Below are 17,028 nucleotides of genomic sequence, written 5' to 3' on the forward strand. Positions count from 1 at the left end.
ATGCTGCTGTTCTTGGCTGCTGAGCTTTCCTCTGGTCATGGGGAGGGGTGGGGCAAGTTGAACCACAGACATATGGCTGAGGGAAATCTCGTAAGGCTAAAGGTTACAGGGGGTCAATCTAACCTCCTGGCCTCTGGTTGATTTATTATCCCATGGGGTGATGTCACTCTACTCGGACGAAACAGAGAAGGGGTCAAAGGGCGTACTGTATCTGTTGCTGCTGTGAAAAGCTGCACAGAAAACCAGTTTTGTGAGTTGGGGATAAGGGAAAACAGAGGGCACTGCAAACCGAGCCCAAAGTACTGTGGGGCCATTTAAGATGAGGAACTTTACCACTGCTGCATTTCCCACAAGGCAACCTTGGAAACCAAGTCAATACTTAAGTAATAAGAGGGCTTAACAGTGATTTTGCCATCTCAGAGAACCTGAATAGCTCTGTCTCATGTCTTCTTGCTCAAGCTTGACCTTGGTAGACTTACTATTTGAAAACTGCCTACACATGCCTGCCTAATCATGAAATTATGTAAAATCATTTTCCATTAGTCAATGATAATTCAACACAAGCTGAATTTAATTCAAAGTAATTCCCTTTCAGTCCCTGCATGAACCGGGATATGTTTGGTACTCGATTCTAACAGGATCACAGGTGTGTCTTTTATGACAGTTTTGAGCCAGACTAACACAATACAAATAAAGTAGAACAGTCTAGTTTATGATCAAAGACCAAAAATGGGAATGTTAAATAATCCATGGTAAAGAGAGGTGGGTGAGGACAAGGAGCTGTGGCAACTGTCCTCCAGGCAACTGCTGGCCTCAGCTATTTAGGGACAGAGTAACTGGTATCAGCTGCTCCTGACATTGTTTGTCACAATCTTGGTTGATACAGTGCAAGCAAACACACACACACGCACACACACACACAAACGTGCACACACACACACCTGTTTACTCATATCTGTTTCATATAGCGCTGCTGGGCCTCTACATGCCTGGGCCTCTCTAGACAGGTGGCCTCCAAGCACCCCCACGGTGGGCAGGCAAGGCTGCTCACCAGTCATGGCCTCACAGCTTTGCTGCATTAGACATTTTTCTAGGCCCAGGCCATAGTTGGTATGAGCCACAGACTGCTTGGTGTTCTCAATGATGTAGCCCAACACTGACTTGTATCCAAATAACATTCAGATCAGATTTAGGACACTTTCATTTACACTTAACCAAGTATGGACAACTCCATCTTGAGTAATAACTGCCAAAAACACCAGTAATAATATCCCAGTTCAGAATTCAGAAACAAATTCCAGGTCATATAAAACTATGGGTCTGCAGTCTACAAACACAAAATAAGTTCTGTTCCATTCTGAGTGGCTAAGGTGGCAGGATCAAAGACAGCATGAAGGGCAGAGTTCCTCCTCTGCTCAGACTCTGGGATTGCTAGATTTCATTGTCCAGCAGCTGTAACAGTGTGCCCCTTATATTCTCTCTTTAACTGCTTCCTCGATCCTCTTTTAGGTTGCTCTCCTGTGTACTTCTGAGATCAAACTGTCTTTTGAAGTAAGACTCTCTCTTCTTTCTGTCTAGTCCTGAGATGAAAGAGGGGCACGGGCGACACAGAGTGGCCTCTGCAGATGGAGGTAGCCATGGGGTCTCTCTTTCATTCTCTTTGCTCAATCTCTCCCTGCCAAAATTCCCCAGCAGTGATAGAAACCAGAAGAGGACAAAAGGTAGTGAAGCACTGTGGCCCTCCGGCCCATATAGTCTCTATGGCTAATTGAAAATGGCTTTGCTCTCCTGTTTGCTCTCTTCTCCAGCTAAGGAAGCTCTTCTCCAGGCTCACTTATGCCCCTGCTGTCCTCTTCCTGCCTCTCCTCCTTCTCTCTCTTTCTTCCCCATTTGTCCACTCCTCCCCTGGGATAACCCTCCATCCTTCCTCCCCTCTCTCTCACAGCACTGGACCATGCTGATCTTGGGACATCCCCAGTAGTTTTTGGCCTTTGAAGGCAAATATAATTGAGTGGTAATATGAGATGTATTCTCTTTCTCTGCATGCCTCACTCAATGGGTTATGGAATTTTGGAGTTCAAAGTAAGCGCAGTGAATGTGTTATTTTTTCTTCCTCTTCCCTCTTCAGTGGTGATTACAGTGTGAAAGAAATTTAGTGAAATGAGGAGTGGAGGAGATTTTATTTGGATGGAAACTCCAGCCCATGGCTTACCTTGACCTAGCTCAGCTCAAGATTTGAACAAACCGCTCTGAAAAACTGTAAGACAAGTTTCACCCTCCAACGAAAGCAAATTATGGAATCGATGAGCCAGTAATCAAATTCCACCTAAGCCATGATAGCAAGCCAGAGTGTAATGAAATTAACTTTTATTATTTACAGCAGTGCTACAATGCAGAGGGTGTGCAAGAATATAATTTACAATCATTTTCATCCATATGTACAACAGCAGCCTCACCCTCCCCTTCTCTATGTTTCTCATCACTCCAACAAACAGACATGTTCCAGATTGATCTTTCCATATGATAATAAATACAGTACGATAAGGCAATGTTTCTATTTACTCTTATAAAACTGTACAGGAGAACAGATAGGCGGATATGTATCAAGGTCTGTCACAAAAGTAGAGCGCCTTTAAAATATAACCACTTTTTTAAAATAGAAGAAAACTAATTTTTAACCACTGCAAAAATATGAAAATATATACTAGTACAGAGAGAAAGCATTTCCCTCTTTTCCCTTCCCTTGTTCACCCCACTTTAGTGCGCGCATCTGCCTTTTCAGGAATGCACATGCTATAATTATGGGCAGCTTTTCGTACAGTAGCTACATAGTTTTATTTTCTACTTCCTATATGTCTCAGTGTCCTGTCAGATAAACACTAAGCAAACAAAGAGCATTGTCGATTTTATTTCAAACATGAGCTCTTAGTGCTAGTCTGACACTTCCCAACCTATCATACAGAACTAGTGTGCTTGCTCCTCAGAGCTTACTGTTTAAAATCTACATATTTTTTCTACACAGTGTTTCTTTTATTACTGACTCACAGTGACTAATCTCCCTTTTCCAGGAATTCAGCACTTAATAAGCTCAGGACAGAAAAATAATCGGAGCTGTAATAGGGCAATTTTTTTTTTCAAATTGTACACAGGAGTGTGAGCTCCCTGAAGACGTTTATGGAGGATATTAAGTGGGGTTCCATAGTGCTGTAAGTAAAAAAAAGCTTGAGATCAATCTACATATGAAATTTCCTAGTGAAAGCCTCAAGAAACTGAGCCAAGATTTCCTACTGTATTCCTACAGCACGGCACCACATATTGCCATGGGAGTTTGGCTATTTTTATTAGTTCTAATGTAACTGTAAAAAAGCATGTAGGCCACCCAACCCACCCAATACACATTTCATTAGTTGCATTTCTTTTACCTCAGCCTTCCGGGCCCTAACACTGGGCAAAGTCAACAGATAATCTGCCTTCCCTCCTCGTGTTATTCGATCACTACTAACAAACATGCTCTGCAGCCTCAGTACAGCTAGGCTAGATGGATATGTGGCTATGGAAATAACAGTGTTGTGTACTGGGTGTCGATGGTGCCAAGATAATCAGAAGGTTTTGAGGAATGCCTCTGCCATGGCTAGATTCTCAGTTTTTCTCTGTCTTTGGGGAACATGAGTAGTTTGAATGCATTGTGACTTAATTACTGGGTTAGTTAGCTTTGGAATAATATTTGGAATAGAGATATGCAGCTCAGTGACAGGCCACACATAAATTAGCATCATTTGAGTAGTGCGATTATGAGGCTAATGTAGCGAAATGAATTCATGCAGCATGTCATTGCTTGAACATGCTGCAGGGGAAGACTGAGGGCTCATAATATTATTGTAAGAGAGAAAGCTACATGTAGACAACAAAAAAGACCCAACCAGGGCCAACAATCTTCAGAAGGAAAAGTCACCTGAATGGTTTGGAAGACTGACCCCTCATAATGTGCGGGCTGGTCGTGTGTTAGGTGCTAGGCTGTTTTTGTGATGTGCTGTGCCTTAAATTGTCACTATCATACCGATTGTGACTAGCTCTGCGACATCAAGGCCCCTCGTCGATGCTGGCACCCATGCGTTTCTGGATGGTCACCTTGCGGATAGAGAGCTTGGGCGTCAGCTCCAGCTTGGGCGGGAACTGCTCCATCAGGATCCGCAGGACTGAGTCCATTTTCTGATCCATCTGATGAACCTAGATTTAACACAACCACAAAAGTCAAACAGGTTAGGTCAGCTGAATACCTTTGGAATAAATACTCTGAGCATAAATGCAGCATAGACCTGTGTTATGAAACAAAAAATGAATGTGTGTTCGTGCTTTTGTTTTGTATCCATCTGCCTCTTTAATACAGCTGCCATTTGAATGACAGAGCAGCTTGCAATATAATGACATGTTGGTCTGCCAGTCGCCGTCTACCTGCTCAAGCCACTCATTACAAAAGCTGCTGAGCTATATGATCCCTCAGTGGGTGGAGACACACACACAAACGCAGGGCACTGTTGTTTACATGCTTTACCAACAGTAAATACAGGTGTGTCACTTAATAGACACATCTCTGACAGCGTGCAGCCAGCCAGACAGCCAGAACACAAATTAATGGCTCCACCTGAGTGATGAAGTAAACTGACAACAGACCGCCTGGTGAAGGCAGAGAGGACGTTGCATACATACACACCCAGACACACTCACATGGAGTACTCACTCACAACCACAAAAAAGAAGGCACTGAACCTTACTGCACACAGCTTTGCAACTTCAAAGGGATTTTCTACATCTTCACAGCCTTGGCCTTGGTTTTACCTCTGTACTTATCTAGTTATCCCTTCAGCAGTACTTACACAGCACACACACAAACCAATATCTGTCTGATGGCTCCAATGGCTTCAAGAAACCAAGGAAAATGATAAAGATGGTGCTTCGTAAATCAAAGCCTGAACAGCAAAGCACATCAAAGAGCCATAACGTCTCACACACCAGGCAGAACAGACAGATTCAGACTCCCGTCTCTACTAGGCCCTGATAGTGAACAACTCCGGCACAACTGCGGTATTTCTGGCAGGGCATAGCCAGATAGTTAACATCAATGGCATTTTCATAGGCTTAAGGGTATCACCCCTCTTTCTCCCCATCTTTTAGTGTCTGTGCCTGATGACTTGGACATTTTTATGGTAGACTGGGACATTTAGCAGCTATTATTGTTGCTGAAATATGTGCCATAATACCAAACACAAATCTAAAATATCAGTGTGGCACAGAAAAGGATGAAGTCACATCAGAGCATGCCATTTATCACAATTTAAAAACAACTGAGCATTGTCAAATGTCTGACAAAGTCCAGACAAATTAATATTTTTTTTTTTTCCAGCAAACATCCTTGTTTCAAGTTTTCCAATAAATCAAGTTTCTACAGTTTATTACTACAAACTTTATGTTGTAAAGTTGTGTACATGTACTGGTAAAGACAGCACACATAATAATAATAACACTCATCATAATAATTTCCTTGTAAATGTTAGATTCCTCTCAAATCGACTTTTCTTCTGACGTTTGCATCAGTGCTTTCCTCTCTTTCTGTTGTACCATGACCTAAATAGTTGTACTAAGTAGACGAAGCACGCGCTGGGTCCGGATGAAGCTTAGAGATTAATAGGCTATCATAAACATGTTGGGCAGTAATCTACAGACTTATCAACATTCTCGTTGGGGCTTAAAGTGGATCAGGAATTCGTCTTGCTGTGAGTCTGAAAGAAATGGCTCAGAAGACCCACAGAGAGACATTAAATAAACATAATCAGACTGGCGTGTTGCAAACACACAAGTCTTATTTATTGCCACTGACTGTGTATGTGTGTGTGTGCTTTCTGGGCATGGATGTGGGTGAGAGACACAAGAGTGAGAGGGGGAATTGTGCAAGTGTATGTGTATGAATGTGTCACTGGTGGTACATCAAGTACATCTTGCATTTAAAAAAAAGAGATGATGTTCGATTACAAATGGGGAAAAGTCAGTACGAGTGGAGCTTTCAGAGGTGATGACTCAACACCTGGTTCATTACCGATACTGCAGTTTTGTACTGTTATGCAAATATCCTGTTAAATGAGCATAACTCTCAATGTTGGTAAGGCTACTAATTCCCTTTGCTTTTAAATTTCCTCTTTCTGACATACAGTACTTTATGTTGTCATAATTTGTGAGATATTTCCTTGTGGCACATTACATAATTTTGCAGTGATTATGACAAATACTGTATTTATATTTTATAATTTGACTGTGATTTACAGGAGATTCTCTAAATCGGTATTTACTGTAGGGCTATTGTATAAAGAAGGAATTTTTGTTATTTTGTCCACCTTGTGTATTGTTTGAATGCTGGGGGTCACCACTGCTGTGTCATATAAACACAAGTGAGCCAGTGACAGGTGATGCTCCAGCTGTCCCCGAGCCTCCCTCTCACCACAGACAACACATACAGTAAGACAGTCACAAACACGCCCGACACTTCAGCAGGGGGGATTTCCCCCAAGCTCTGATAAGATCCCTTTTACTGCTGCCGCGTAAACTCGGAGAAAAAGATGTGTCTCTCCAAGTGTCAGGTGCTGTTAAGAACAGTCACTTTACTTTATTTTTTGAAGATGTATGTAGATTTTGATTTGACAGTTTGTGTGGGACATATCTTTCTTTCTACTTTTATCAAATTTTTGAGTAAACTGATCTGAATCCCTACAATTTCCTAAAGCTGTACATGACATCTTCAGATCACTTGTTTTGTCTAACCAACAATCCAAAATCCCAAGATATAAAATTGACAATATTACAAAACAGAGAAATTTGACATGCTAAAAAATAGATGATCTAAAAGCATTATAATGAGATTTGCTGTAGGAGCAGAGGGGGATATTAAATAAAAATGTAATTCACCAACCAGTCTTTATCAAGCAACATAGATACATTATCTACAGTATCCTTGATCTTTGAGCAAGTGCTGGAGACATGAAATATGGAGACAACAGCAGGGAGGACACAAAGCTCCTGTTCACACAGGAACACCCTTCCTGAACGACCTTCCTGTCCTCCCCTGACACTGTTATCTGGTAAACTACAACAACAAGAATGGAAAACGAATGAAGTATAATTAACTGAATGACAGCCCTGGGTCATGAGCCTAACTGTCAGCTTTAACAGACGGTTTATCCAACAATCGCAACTAAATGACTCATGTTATAGTTGGTGTAGTTAAATGCTGACGCTCAGAGCACTTCCAGTGGGGCAATATTAGGTATCAGGACTTAAAATAAATCCATAATAAGATGAACTAACACAGCTAGAGTCTGATTTACTATCCTGTAGGATGCTTTTTTCCTCAGACACTGAAGCTTCATATATAAAAATTACTTCAATCATGCAGATTTGAAATTGGTTTGTTGTATGAACTGGATAAACTGGATATTGATGCTAGCTACAAAAGCTGTGCAGCCAAGCATTTAAAAAGAGAAAACTGTATTTCTTATTCCACTCAAAATGATACGCAACTAGAGCATAGTGACTTAGGTTTGAATGTTTCACCTATGAACAACCAAAAATCTGTAGTAGCCTACAGTAAGGTGTTTCAGCATAGATACAGAATATATTTGACTACACACTGTCACACAGCTTGAATGTTTTCATCTTTAGAACTAAGTAAAAATGTCACACCCTGTCTGAACAGGAGGAGGGGAGGGGAGGAGAGGAGAGTTATCTGCTTTACAATGAATGTCATGTAGAACAGGGAGTCCACATAGTCCTTACAACCTGGCCTGGGTCGAAGTGCGATTCACACTGACATCTGTTGGGGAGTTTTAAAGCCTGCAGACAGGGATGTGTCCTCTGATCTTTGCCAAACTTTACCATTGCATGATTACAAATGGAGACAAAACATGCAAGAGGGATACGAGATACTGGATGATGTAGAATGAAAGAGCATGATTACTGCATGAGAGTCTTGACATGTAGTTAATGGTAATTAGGTGTTTGAAAGGAGAGTGGCTTATTCAGCAGGGAAAATAAGGCCAGTGCATATACTGCAGTACAGTGCTGGATGGATTACCCAACCAAAGCGCTTTTTTTTTTGAAAATTCAGCACAGACATGCAAGCACATAAGCAAACAAAAGCACAGGGAAAATGAGGAAAGAAGAGGGAAAATAGATAAACTACAAGGAGAACAGGGTAGAGGAGACAGAGGTGCACTGCTGCCAGAATGAAAGACTACCAGCTCCAGGAATGTCTTGGCTTCTGTGTTCGACCAGGCTGTGCTATTCAACAAAACAAGGTTCCTGTCATTGAAATGCTCTCAATCACACAAAACAATGGAGACAGAGCGGGGACAGAAAGAGAGATAAAACGAAAGGAAAATGCACAGGTCACCGTCTGTGCATGCTGTAATGAATGTGTAATGTGTTTTCCCACCACTTTGACCTCTAAATGCCTGCTGCCTGTGTAACACACAATTTTACAGCATCATTTTTTTGTACCTTATGACTGTGCCTACTCACACATCTCTAGCATGACTCACATAACATTCATTCCATTTACAAAGGAATGATTTATTATCCCACTGGGTCCCTTTGAATTACAAAGCAAGGTTTTAACATGCTGTTTTAGTTATAACAGAAAATATCGAATGTCCTTCACTTTTACATTGTGGTGTTTTTGTTGCAGTTAACTTTCTGAAGTCAATTTAAACTCTGTTAAATTATTATTAGTCAGAGAAATCATTTTTATGCCACTACTGCCATACTCAAGGGATAAAAAGCTTGCCACATTTAAAGCAATGTTGCTCATTTTTTATTTTTTAAAATGTTTAACATATATAGATACAGGTGAAGAATAGTCCACACAACCATGAGATGTTTCCTTTTATTAAGTTCAACACGTGAACCAGCCTGATCGGCACAGGAAACACTCAGATGTCTCAGTGTAACAGAAAATGCACCGAGATGTCACCGCTGCCCTCAGTCAGTACTAAACACAACCAGCAGAATCCCAAGAGGGCTGAGAATCCTAAAAGGGGACCTTCTACTGGGAAAGATGATGCCGAGTTTCACAGAAGAAACTGTGTAATCAGGATCCTGAAGTCTATCACAGATAGACACAGAGATTTGGCATTGAATTCCTTGAAGTTGAAGTCGCAGAAGTGTTTACACGCAGCTGAATGAAAAACCACAATGACACAAACAGAAAACTCCAGGGCCGTGTCTCCTTTACTGTAACAACTTGTAGAACATGTTTCTAAACACTCAACACCTTTTTTTAGTTTCGCCTTAGATTACAATTACTGATGACATTTGATCTGACGTTTTCACTGTAGTATATCACAGAAGGTTATCATGTGAGTATGTATTTTTTAGTAGTCTATAGATTGATAGTTACATTGTTTTGTATTGTGCATTTGAGCCATTAATTGTTAAACTTGCATAAGCTGTAATTCTGTTTGTAAAATCTAAAGTGCAGGGGATTTGAATGTTCATCACTGGTTAAGTGCTACTACTTTTGCCTCACATTTTCCAAGTAAACTTTGTGAAGTGATCACGTCATTGTCGTGTGGGCACCTTGGTCTCCTGCCCTTGAGTTAAAACTGCTCCATTTAAGTAATGACATTGCATTTAAACTCAGAAGTTGTAAATATTTCCCATATTTCCCATTAGTCAGCCTCTGTCTCAAAGAGATTACAGGCTTAATTTATTGTTGTGTTTGTAAATGAATCTAATAATCCAATTAGACATTTATATGTAAATACCCAGTAAAACAAGGAAATGTTTCCAGTTATGTTTCACCCCAGTTAAGCTTACAATACTAACAGCAATGGTATAGGGTCAATTCAGGTGAATTCTTCTGGCATGCCATAGATCCCCTGTGCAGCGCACCCAGACTGCCTGTCTACTTTTTGTGTTTCACCTACGCACACACACATACACACGTACACACAAAATATCCAGCATTTCTCTCTTAACACAATGGACAATACAAAAAAGAGGTGTACACACTGGCCTCACTGGTGGGCCAGTAACAAGCTAGCATTATACAGAGGTCATCATTATTAGCACAGTGACAGGGCTGCATGAATGGAGAATAGAGACCAGGGGTGATGGCAGGCAAGCAAGGGAGGGAGGGAGAGGCCAGAAAAATAAAAAAGAGAAAAAAACAGAAGAAAAGGAAAACACATTAGAAGCTAGGGCTTAACACACACACACGCACACACACACGCACACACACACACACACACACACACACAGACGGCTAGAGAAAGAGACCTATAACTACACAGGCCACAATAAACCAGCAAGTTCAGCAGGTCACTATTGTCAAAAGAATAAAGGAAGGTGCTTAGACAAAAGCTACTACGTGGAGTGATAGCACACAACCAGCTATATTTCAAGAGCATCATCAAGAACACAAAAGTGCAACTGCACAACTGTAATAACTGAACGTAAAGAGCAGCATTCTTACCCCCTGACATGGTATGCCATAGAATGACACATTTACTCTATGCAAAAAGTTGTAAGTCTGTAGTTTTTCTACACTGTACCTCTCTGATCTGCTGTGAGAGGCAGCTGGATAGGAATTTGCTAGGGATGGACATCATTTCAGCTAAACTGCACATTAGCTGGGCTCTCTCCTCACTGGAACATCAGTGCTTCCCACAGCTGATGGGACATTTCTCCACTTCACTGGCCTTTGCTTCTGATTTTCAAGAGTACATTCAAGTACATTATTAAAGTATATTTTACAAATTAAGGTCTTGTGCCAGGACACAGAATGTTAATTGATCATCCTACAGTTTCTTAATCTACCAGATTTTGCTGCATGTGAAGCTTTTGTTTTTCACAATTTAACTTGATGTTGCAAGTTCTCTATTTCTAAGTTTTGAGGTTGTGCACGGAGCGTTTAAACAAAAGGCCTGGGAAATGTGGTGTCACACTGTAGTGTCTGTAGTGTTTGCACAACACACAAACTGACCCACTTCTCACGTCATCGCTTTTTCTGTTTTCTCCTTGGCTTTGAAAGTGAAGTCACCTCATTTATAAAGCACATTTTAAAAACATCACAAGGCTGACTAAATTGCTTTAAAATGTTCAAAGAAACCTTGGAAAAATAATAAAATATATAACAACAGACCACAGTTATACAAAGTAGAAGAGAAATACAAACAGAAGAGGAGACATGTGTGCAGTGGTTCAGCGAGGCCAGAAGAGGATGGATGAGTTTATGGATGGATGGATGAAAGATGGAAAAGAGAAAGAAGAGGGGGACAGTCAAACTTCAAAAGGCTCTGGTGGCCTTCATTCAACAGTTTGTTTTTGCTGCCTTGTGAGCATGTTGACTCATCTTCTGGGCTCTTTCATATTTGAGGGGAGGGAAGGAGTGTTGTGTTCAGTTTCTGGGCCTGTACCATGATTATGAAACGTGATAGCATCTCATTAGTAGTGTGTTTGTGTCACTGTGCATTTTATATTTGCTTTCATGAAAGAGTGTGTATCTCTAGTCTTGTGCTCAGGGTTATATGTGCATATGTGTCTGAGCTTAGATGAATGTGACGGGGGCTTTTTTTTTTTTTTTTTTTTTTAGGTGTGACTAGTCATGTTTGTGTATATGTACTAATTTCAAGCTTTATGTGCACAGTACAGTAGAGTTTGTGTTTGTGCTTTAGGTGTATGATTTCTGGCTTCCTGCTGTGGCCCTGATACATGCCATGACTTCTGCAATAAATGTGTGAAAATGTCAGACACTTCTATTATTGTGATCGATTTGGAAAACTTTCCCAGAGAATTTAATGACACAGAATTTCCTCTCAGAAGCTTGTGATATTACAGAAATCGTTGTATATAGTAAAACCTTCTGTGCAAGTAAAACTGTAAGACACCATCCTCACCTCATAGTCATATTTAGTATGTTGACGGAGAACAAAAAAGATGGAGAGTGAGATTGACAGACTGCGTGAATGAATACTAAAGCAATGTGTCAGCTGGACTCAAATTCACCAACCCAACGAGCACCCAACCCGCTCCACCAGCAGCGTCGGTGCCAACTGGAAGACAGAGCTAGCACGGCTCAGATTCACCATGGGCCAGGCCACTGCCAAGGAGAATGGATTCACTTTAACGCTGGCAGATACAATATGTTCTTTGTATTTGCAAAAGCAGAAGAAAAAGATGGACAGAGCAAGTGGGAAAGAGAGAAAAAGGAAATGAGGGTACGGCTAGATAGAAGCAGTGTGGATAGATAGGTTCTAGACTGAGCTAAGTGGAAGGAGGGAGTGAAAAGAGGGAAATGGTGGTTATAGTTTAAAAAACAGGAAACCAAGGAGAGCACCTGATGCACATGATAAGTATCAAGGGTTGTGCCACGTGCCGCTACACTGCAGCCAAAGCTCTTTTCTGCAGGGGTGGTGATGGTGGTGTGCTACGCCTAATCTCTCTTCTGAGTGGGTCCACACTCAAAGCTGCTTTTGTTTCTGTAGGCTACTTTCACAAGGACGTACAATCCCTTGCGTCCACTCCTCCCCTCCTCTTCTGCTTCTCTTTTTTCCCTTTTTATTTCTCCCTTGTCGGAGTGCACGCCTTCTCTCTGAAACACTGTGGGTGTTTTATTTGATTTACTATTCATTCTGTTTAGACATGACTGTGAGCCTGTGAGAGAAAATGTGTGTGCATACAGTATGTGCATGTGTGCATCCCCATGCAACAGTGTATGTCCATGTGAGGCCCATACACATATGTACATGCGGGAAACAGTGACGGCCTTTCATGTTGTAAGAAGGTTAAAAAAAAAAAGCCAGAAATCAAAACAGCCAGTGAGCGTGTTGGGTGAGGGAGAGGCTTTGATGTCATGTTGAAGGCGCATTAGCGTTTTTCACGTTGAGAGATGTGAGGGCTGGGGAAATTTTACCACAAACAAAATAAATGTGCAGCATAAACAAGCCAGAAGAGATGAATTATGAGAAGGCTTCGGAGAAATGGAGCTGCTGTCAGCTCAGAGGACTATGGGTGCAAGACCACTTTTTGCTTTTACTCAGCCATGTATAGGAAAAAAAAACATTTTTAACATAGTCAGAAAAACAGGTACACTGAAAACATATAGTATAAATACCAAAAATTAAATGTTTATATAGACCTGGAGCAAAATTGTTTTTTGAAGAATTATATGTTTAAATTGAACAGAAAAAATAAAATATCACATATATAAAATTCTAGGTGTTATTTTGATTGATTGTGTCCTATTATTGTGCTCATTCAGTTCTCCCCAAGGATTTGCCAAAAGTCTGAATAAATGGGAAAATACAAAAACATCCCTCTATTACATGTGAATCCTATAAAACAACATGCCATCTATCCGTAAACACTTCAATGTGTTCCAGCCTATTTCCAGGAATCTCTTGCCACACACAGCTCTTCTAGTCCTCTGTCCAAACTGATAAAAGCACTCAAAATGGTTTTTACCATGTAAAATCAAGTACCCTGGGGGGTGGGGTGGGGTGGGGTGGGGTGGGCGTGGGGGGGGGGCAGGGAGGTAGGAGGGAAGGAGACAGGGTGGAGGGGTGACAGGAGAGGGCACTAAGGAATAAGCAGTTGCCTGATGAAGCATTTGTCCTCAGACAGCTGGACATGATCTGCTCTTGTCCCCAGTGTGGTAAGAACAGAACGTTGCTGCAAACACATTTGTGCTTTAGTGTATGTCCAGTAAGTGACACAAAAAATCTGTCACTTACACATAAATATAATATGGATATATACACAAACAGAGAAAAACTGTGCTTCTACACACACAGAGTTTCTAGGCCTCTCCTGTTCCAGAAACCATGTCAACACATCCACTGAAGCAAACACTAATATTTCTTCATTGTGGACTCTAATGTGGGAAGATGAATAGTCATCACATGACTCAGTCAGGACAGTTTGATTACATTCTCTTGTCTCCTAAGGGCTAATAAACAGCACAGAGACATGACACCACTCTATGTTTCATCAGCACAGCAGCAATGACCCAGCAGGACAAATCCGCGGAGTGCTGCGCCTTTGAATCACTCATAACTATCCCCTGAAACAACAAAAACACAGACACATACTGATGTGCAACTCCACAGACATGAAATGACAGTGACACAAGTAGTACCACAGCAGGTTTGTGGGGGTTTGGTGTTTAAAGGTAATCTATCTGTCATCTGGTCCACACTACTGCACATTTGTGTATATACTGTTGTACCACAGTATGTGTGTGGCTGTGAATGTGTCAGCATGTGTACGTGCACCTCAGCAAGCGATTTTTAGTTTGTATCCAGGGTGTGGCTTCACATTGGGTTCACACAGGGGAGTCTTTATAAAAGAGGAACCCCCTGCCCCCATTAGTCGTCTCACTGCCAGCTGCCACAACCACCAAATGCCGCCCAACCCTCCAAAACACACACATACACTCACACGCACCTCCCCCCTCTTGTGCCAGGCTGTGGTGGCAGCCAGCGTGGCATCGTCAGTCACCAGGGGCCATGTTACTACGGCCACTGCTGTAGGTCAACCACACTGTGGCTTTGTTCTTCTCGTCAATAGGCCAGTCACCCTGATATTATAAATGACAAGGGGCGTGCCAGCACTTTGGTTTAGGTTGAGGGCAACTATTGAAATGGATACTAATGGCATCATGGCTTAGGCAAAGAAAAGAACAACACAGATGCTACTGTTTACTGAGGAACTAAAATACTTGCAAATAGATCTGCAGACTAATAACTTTCATTATGATTACTCAAATTTGTTTTGTTTTTTTTTCAGATTATAATTTAGTCAGGATTGGAAAATACCATTCACAAGTTAACTGAGGTCTTTTTTCAATGTTCTCCAATCCAAGATGTATTGATTATCTTCAGTAAGTATATAACAGACATCCACTCACGTATTATTCTAACACGAGAGAGACTCAAAACAACACAAGAGTTGGCTGGTTACAGTGGGAGGAATCAATATAGCGTGTGTGTGTGTGGGTGTGTATCCCAGACAGAGAGAATCCCCCATACCACACACCCCTGCCAGCTGTCTGCCCTGCCCAGACAGTGGCCCCGTGCCTGGTGCCATGGTCTCGAAGGCATGCCAGCTGATCCTTGGTTGCAGAAGTCAGCCTGACCCCAACCAAGTGTCTTTCCTCTTTTAACCAGCATTAAAGCCATTATTTCTGATAGACAGGCTTATTATACTATATAACCACAGCTGGCCTTACACACACACGCACGCACGCACACACACGCACACACACACACACACACACACAAAGAGGAGGAGACAGTATAGTAAAGTGAGAGAGCAAGAAAGAGAATAGACAGCTTGTCGCCCATTTGTCTGTTTCCAAATATATCATCATTCCCTGTCCCACTGGTGGCATTTCTCCCCATCAGAGATGGAGACATGACAAGCATTGTTAGCTGGAAGCCTCACTCAGCAGATACGTTTGTTTGGCTTTTTGATGAGTTATGTTTTGATCATCTCTGCAAATGTTGGAGGGAAGCTGAGGAGGATGATTACACTGACTGGAGATGCCGAGTTGGTCAATGACAGTGGCTCGATACATGTGATTCGTCAGAGTATCTGGGTAAACAAAAAAGAGGTCTACAGGGTCTCAGGAGTGTGGAGAGCAGAACATTAAAAAATCTGAATGAAACAGTTTCCTTGTGGCATTACCAAATACAGCTGGAATGAAATCTGGACAGGCTATTTCCCATTTACTGTGGACAGTGATGTCTGGTATTATTCCAAAGCCAAATTTCATCAATGTTTGATGACCCTACATTCTTTCCTCAAGCCTAACACTGGGCCTGCCAGACACAGCAGACAAAACAAGACATGAAACTGATAAGACCAGATGAAACTATTCCACTCATTTGGCCAGTCTCTGTGGCCTGCCTAATGTCTTCTGGTCACTACCTCGGCCTTAAAGCTGCTACTGTATTGGAGAGTGTACATGGATATATTGAAACTACAATAACAGTTTTGTGTGTTCATGTGTGTATATGATTTGGTTTCACGGGATTAAAATGAGATAATGCAGTAAAACTGAGACAAAAAATAAGCAGTTTGAACCACCTTTTGTTTTAAAGTGAAACTGTAAGAGTGAGGCAGTGAATACATTTAGTTTAGCTTAATTTTTATGGGTTGTATTCCTTCCTTTTCAGAAATCTGCACCATGAAAAGTCAAGCTGCCAGTTATGGCCCAGGGAAGTGTGCTGGCCACCACATTTACCTTCTTTTTAGCCCTCACATTCCCTACATGGTAACCCTTATCTGATCGCCCTTGCACATACAGGAAGGTATTTAATCACAGACTCAACAACTACTTTCATTTTAGATTTGTGAAAATGATTGCGGGAGGGAGAGAGGGAGAGTGAGAGAGCACAGCTGCCTGGGTACAATCATCCTCACAATACCTAGTCACTGTCATTTGAGAAGACCAATTGCCTCTTGTCATCAGTTTAGGAGCGAGTAGTGGGGAAAGACACACATACTAGCCCAGCTACACACTTGCACATGCTTAAAAATAGGTGCCTAGTGAGCAGGCTGCTGCCGTGAATGGCCAATACAGTACTCATACCAGAACTTTAACACCAGCATCAACAATGCAGTCATTAATTTTGATTCATAGCACTGCCTCAAGTTGGGATTTAAATAGATTAGGAAGCATGAATAAGATAATGCAGACCTGGGTTTAGCCAGAGTCAAGCTGCGGGTGAGTCTGGGCTGTTTGCAGGAGCTACTAATGTGTACATGCTACACTTCTAAGCGTGAATTTTTGTCTGTACACACAAATACACTTAAGCAAGCGCACACACCAAGACATATGTACAGTAAAAACACAGCGACATGCCTTTTGGTCCACCTGTTTTATTCACCACACAGTGATGTGGAACACACTCTCAGCCCTCTATCCTCCAGCTGTTGCATTTGGGGCGACAGACGCACATATGTACGCAGCCCACCCTC

At 41.7% G+C, this 17,028-nt stretch overlaps 1 protein-coding gene across 1 annotated transcript in view; it reads right to left on the reverse strand.

Moving 5' to 3' along the window:
- Window positions 1-2,724: 2,724 nt before the first annotated feature.
- Window positions 2,725-17,028, reverse strand: part of kcnq1.2 (potassium voltage-gated channel, KQT-like subfamily, member 1.2) — a 130,731-nt gene continuing 116,427 nt past the window's right edge. The window contains exon 18 of the mRNA XM_026311127.1: window positions 2,725-4,227. Coding sequence (XP_026166912.1) covers window positions 4,081-4,227 — 147 coding nt within the window. The 3' untranslated portion in view covers window positions 2,725-4,080. The remainder of the gene's footprint in view (window positions 4,228-17,028) is intronic.

This window comes from Mastacembelus armatus, chromosome 6 (assembly GCF_900324485.2).
Source record: "Mastacembelus armatus chromosome 6, fMasArm1.2, whole genome shotgun sequence".
NCBI lineage: Eukaryota > Metazoa > Chordata > Actinopteri > Synbranchiformes > Mastacembelidae > Mastacembelus > Mastacembelus armatus.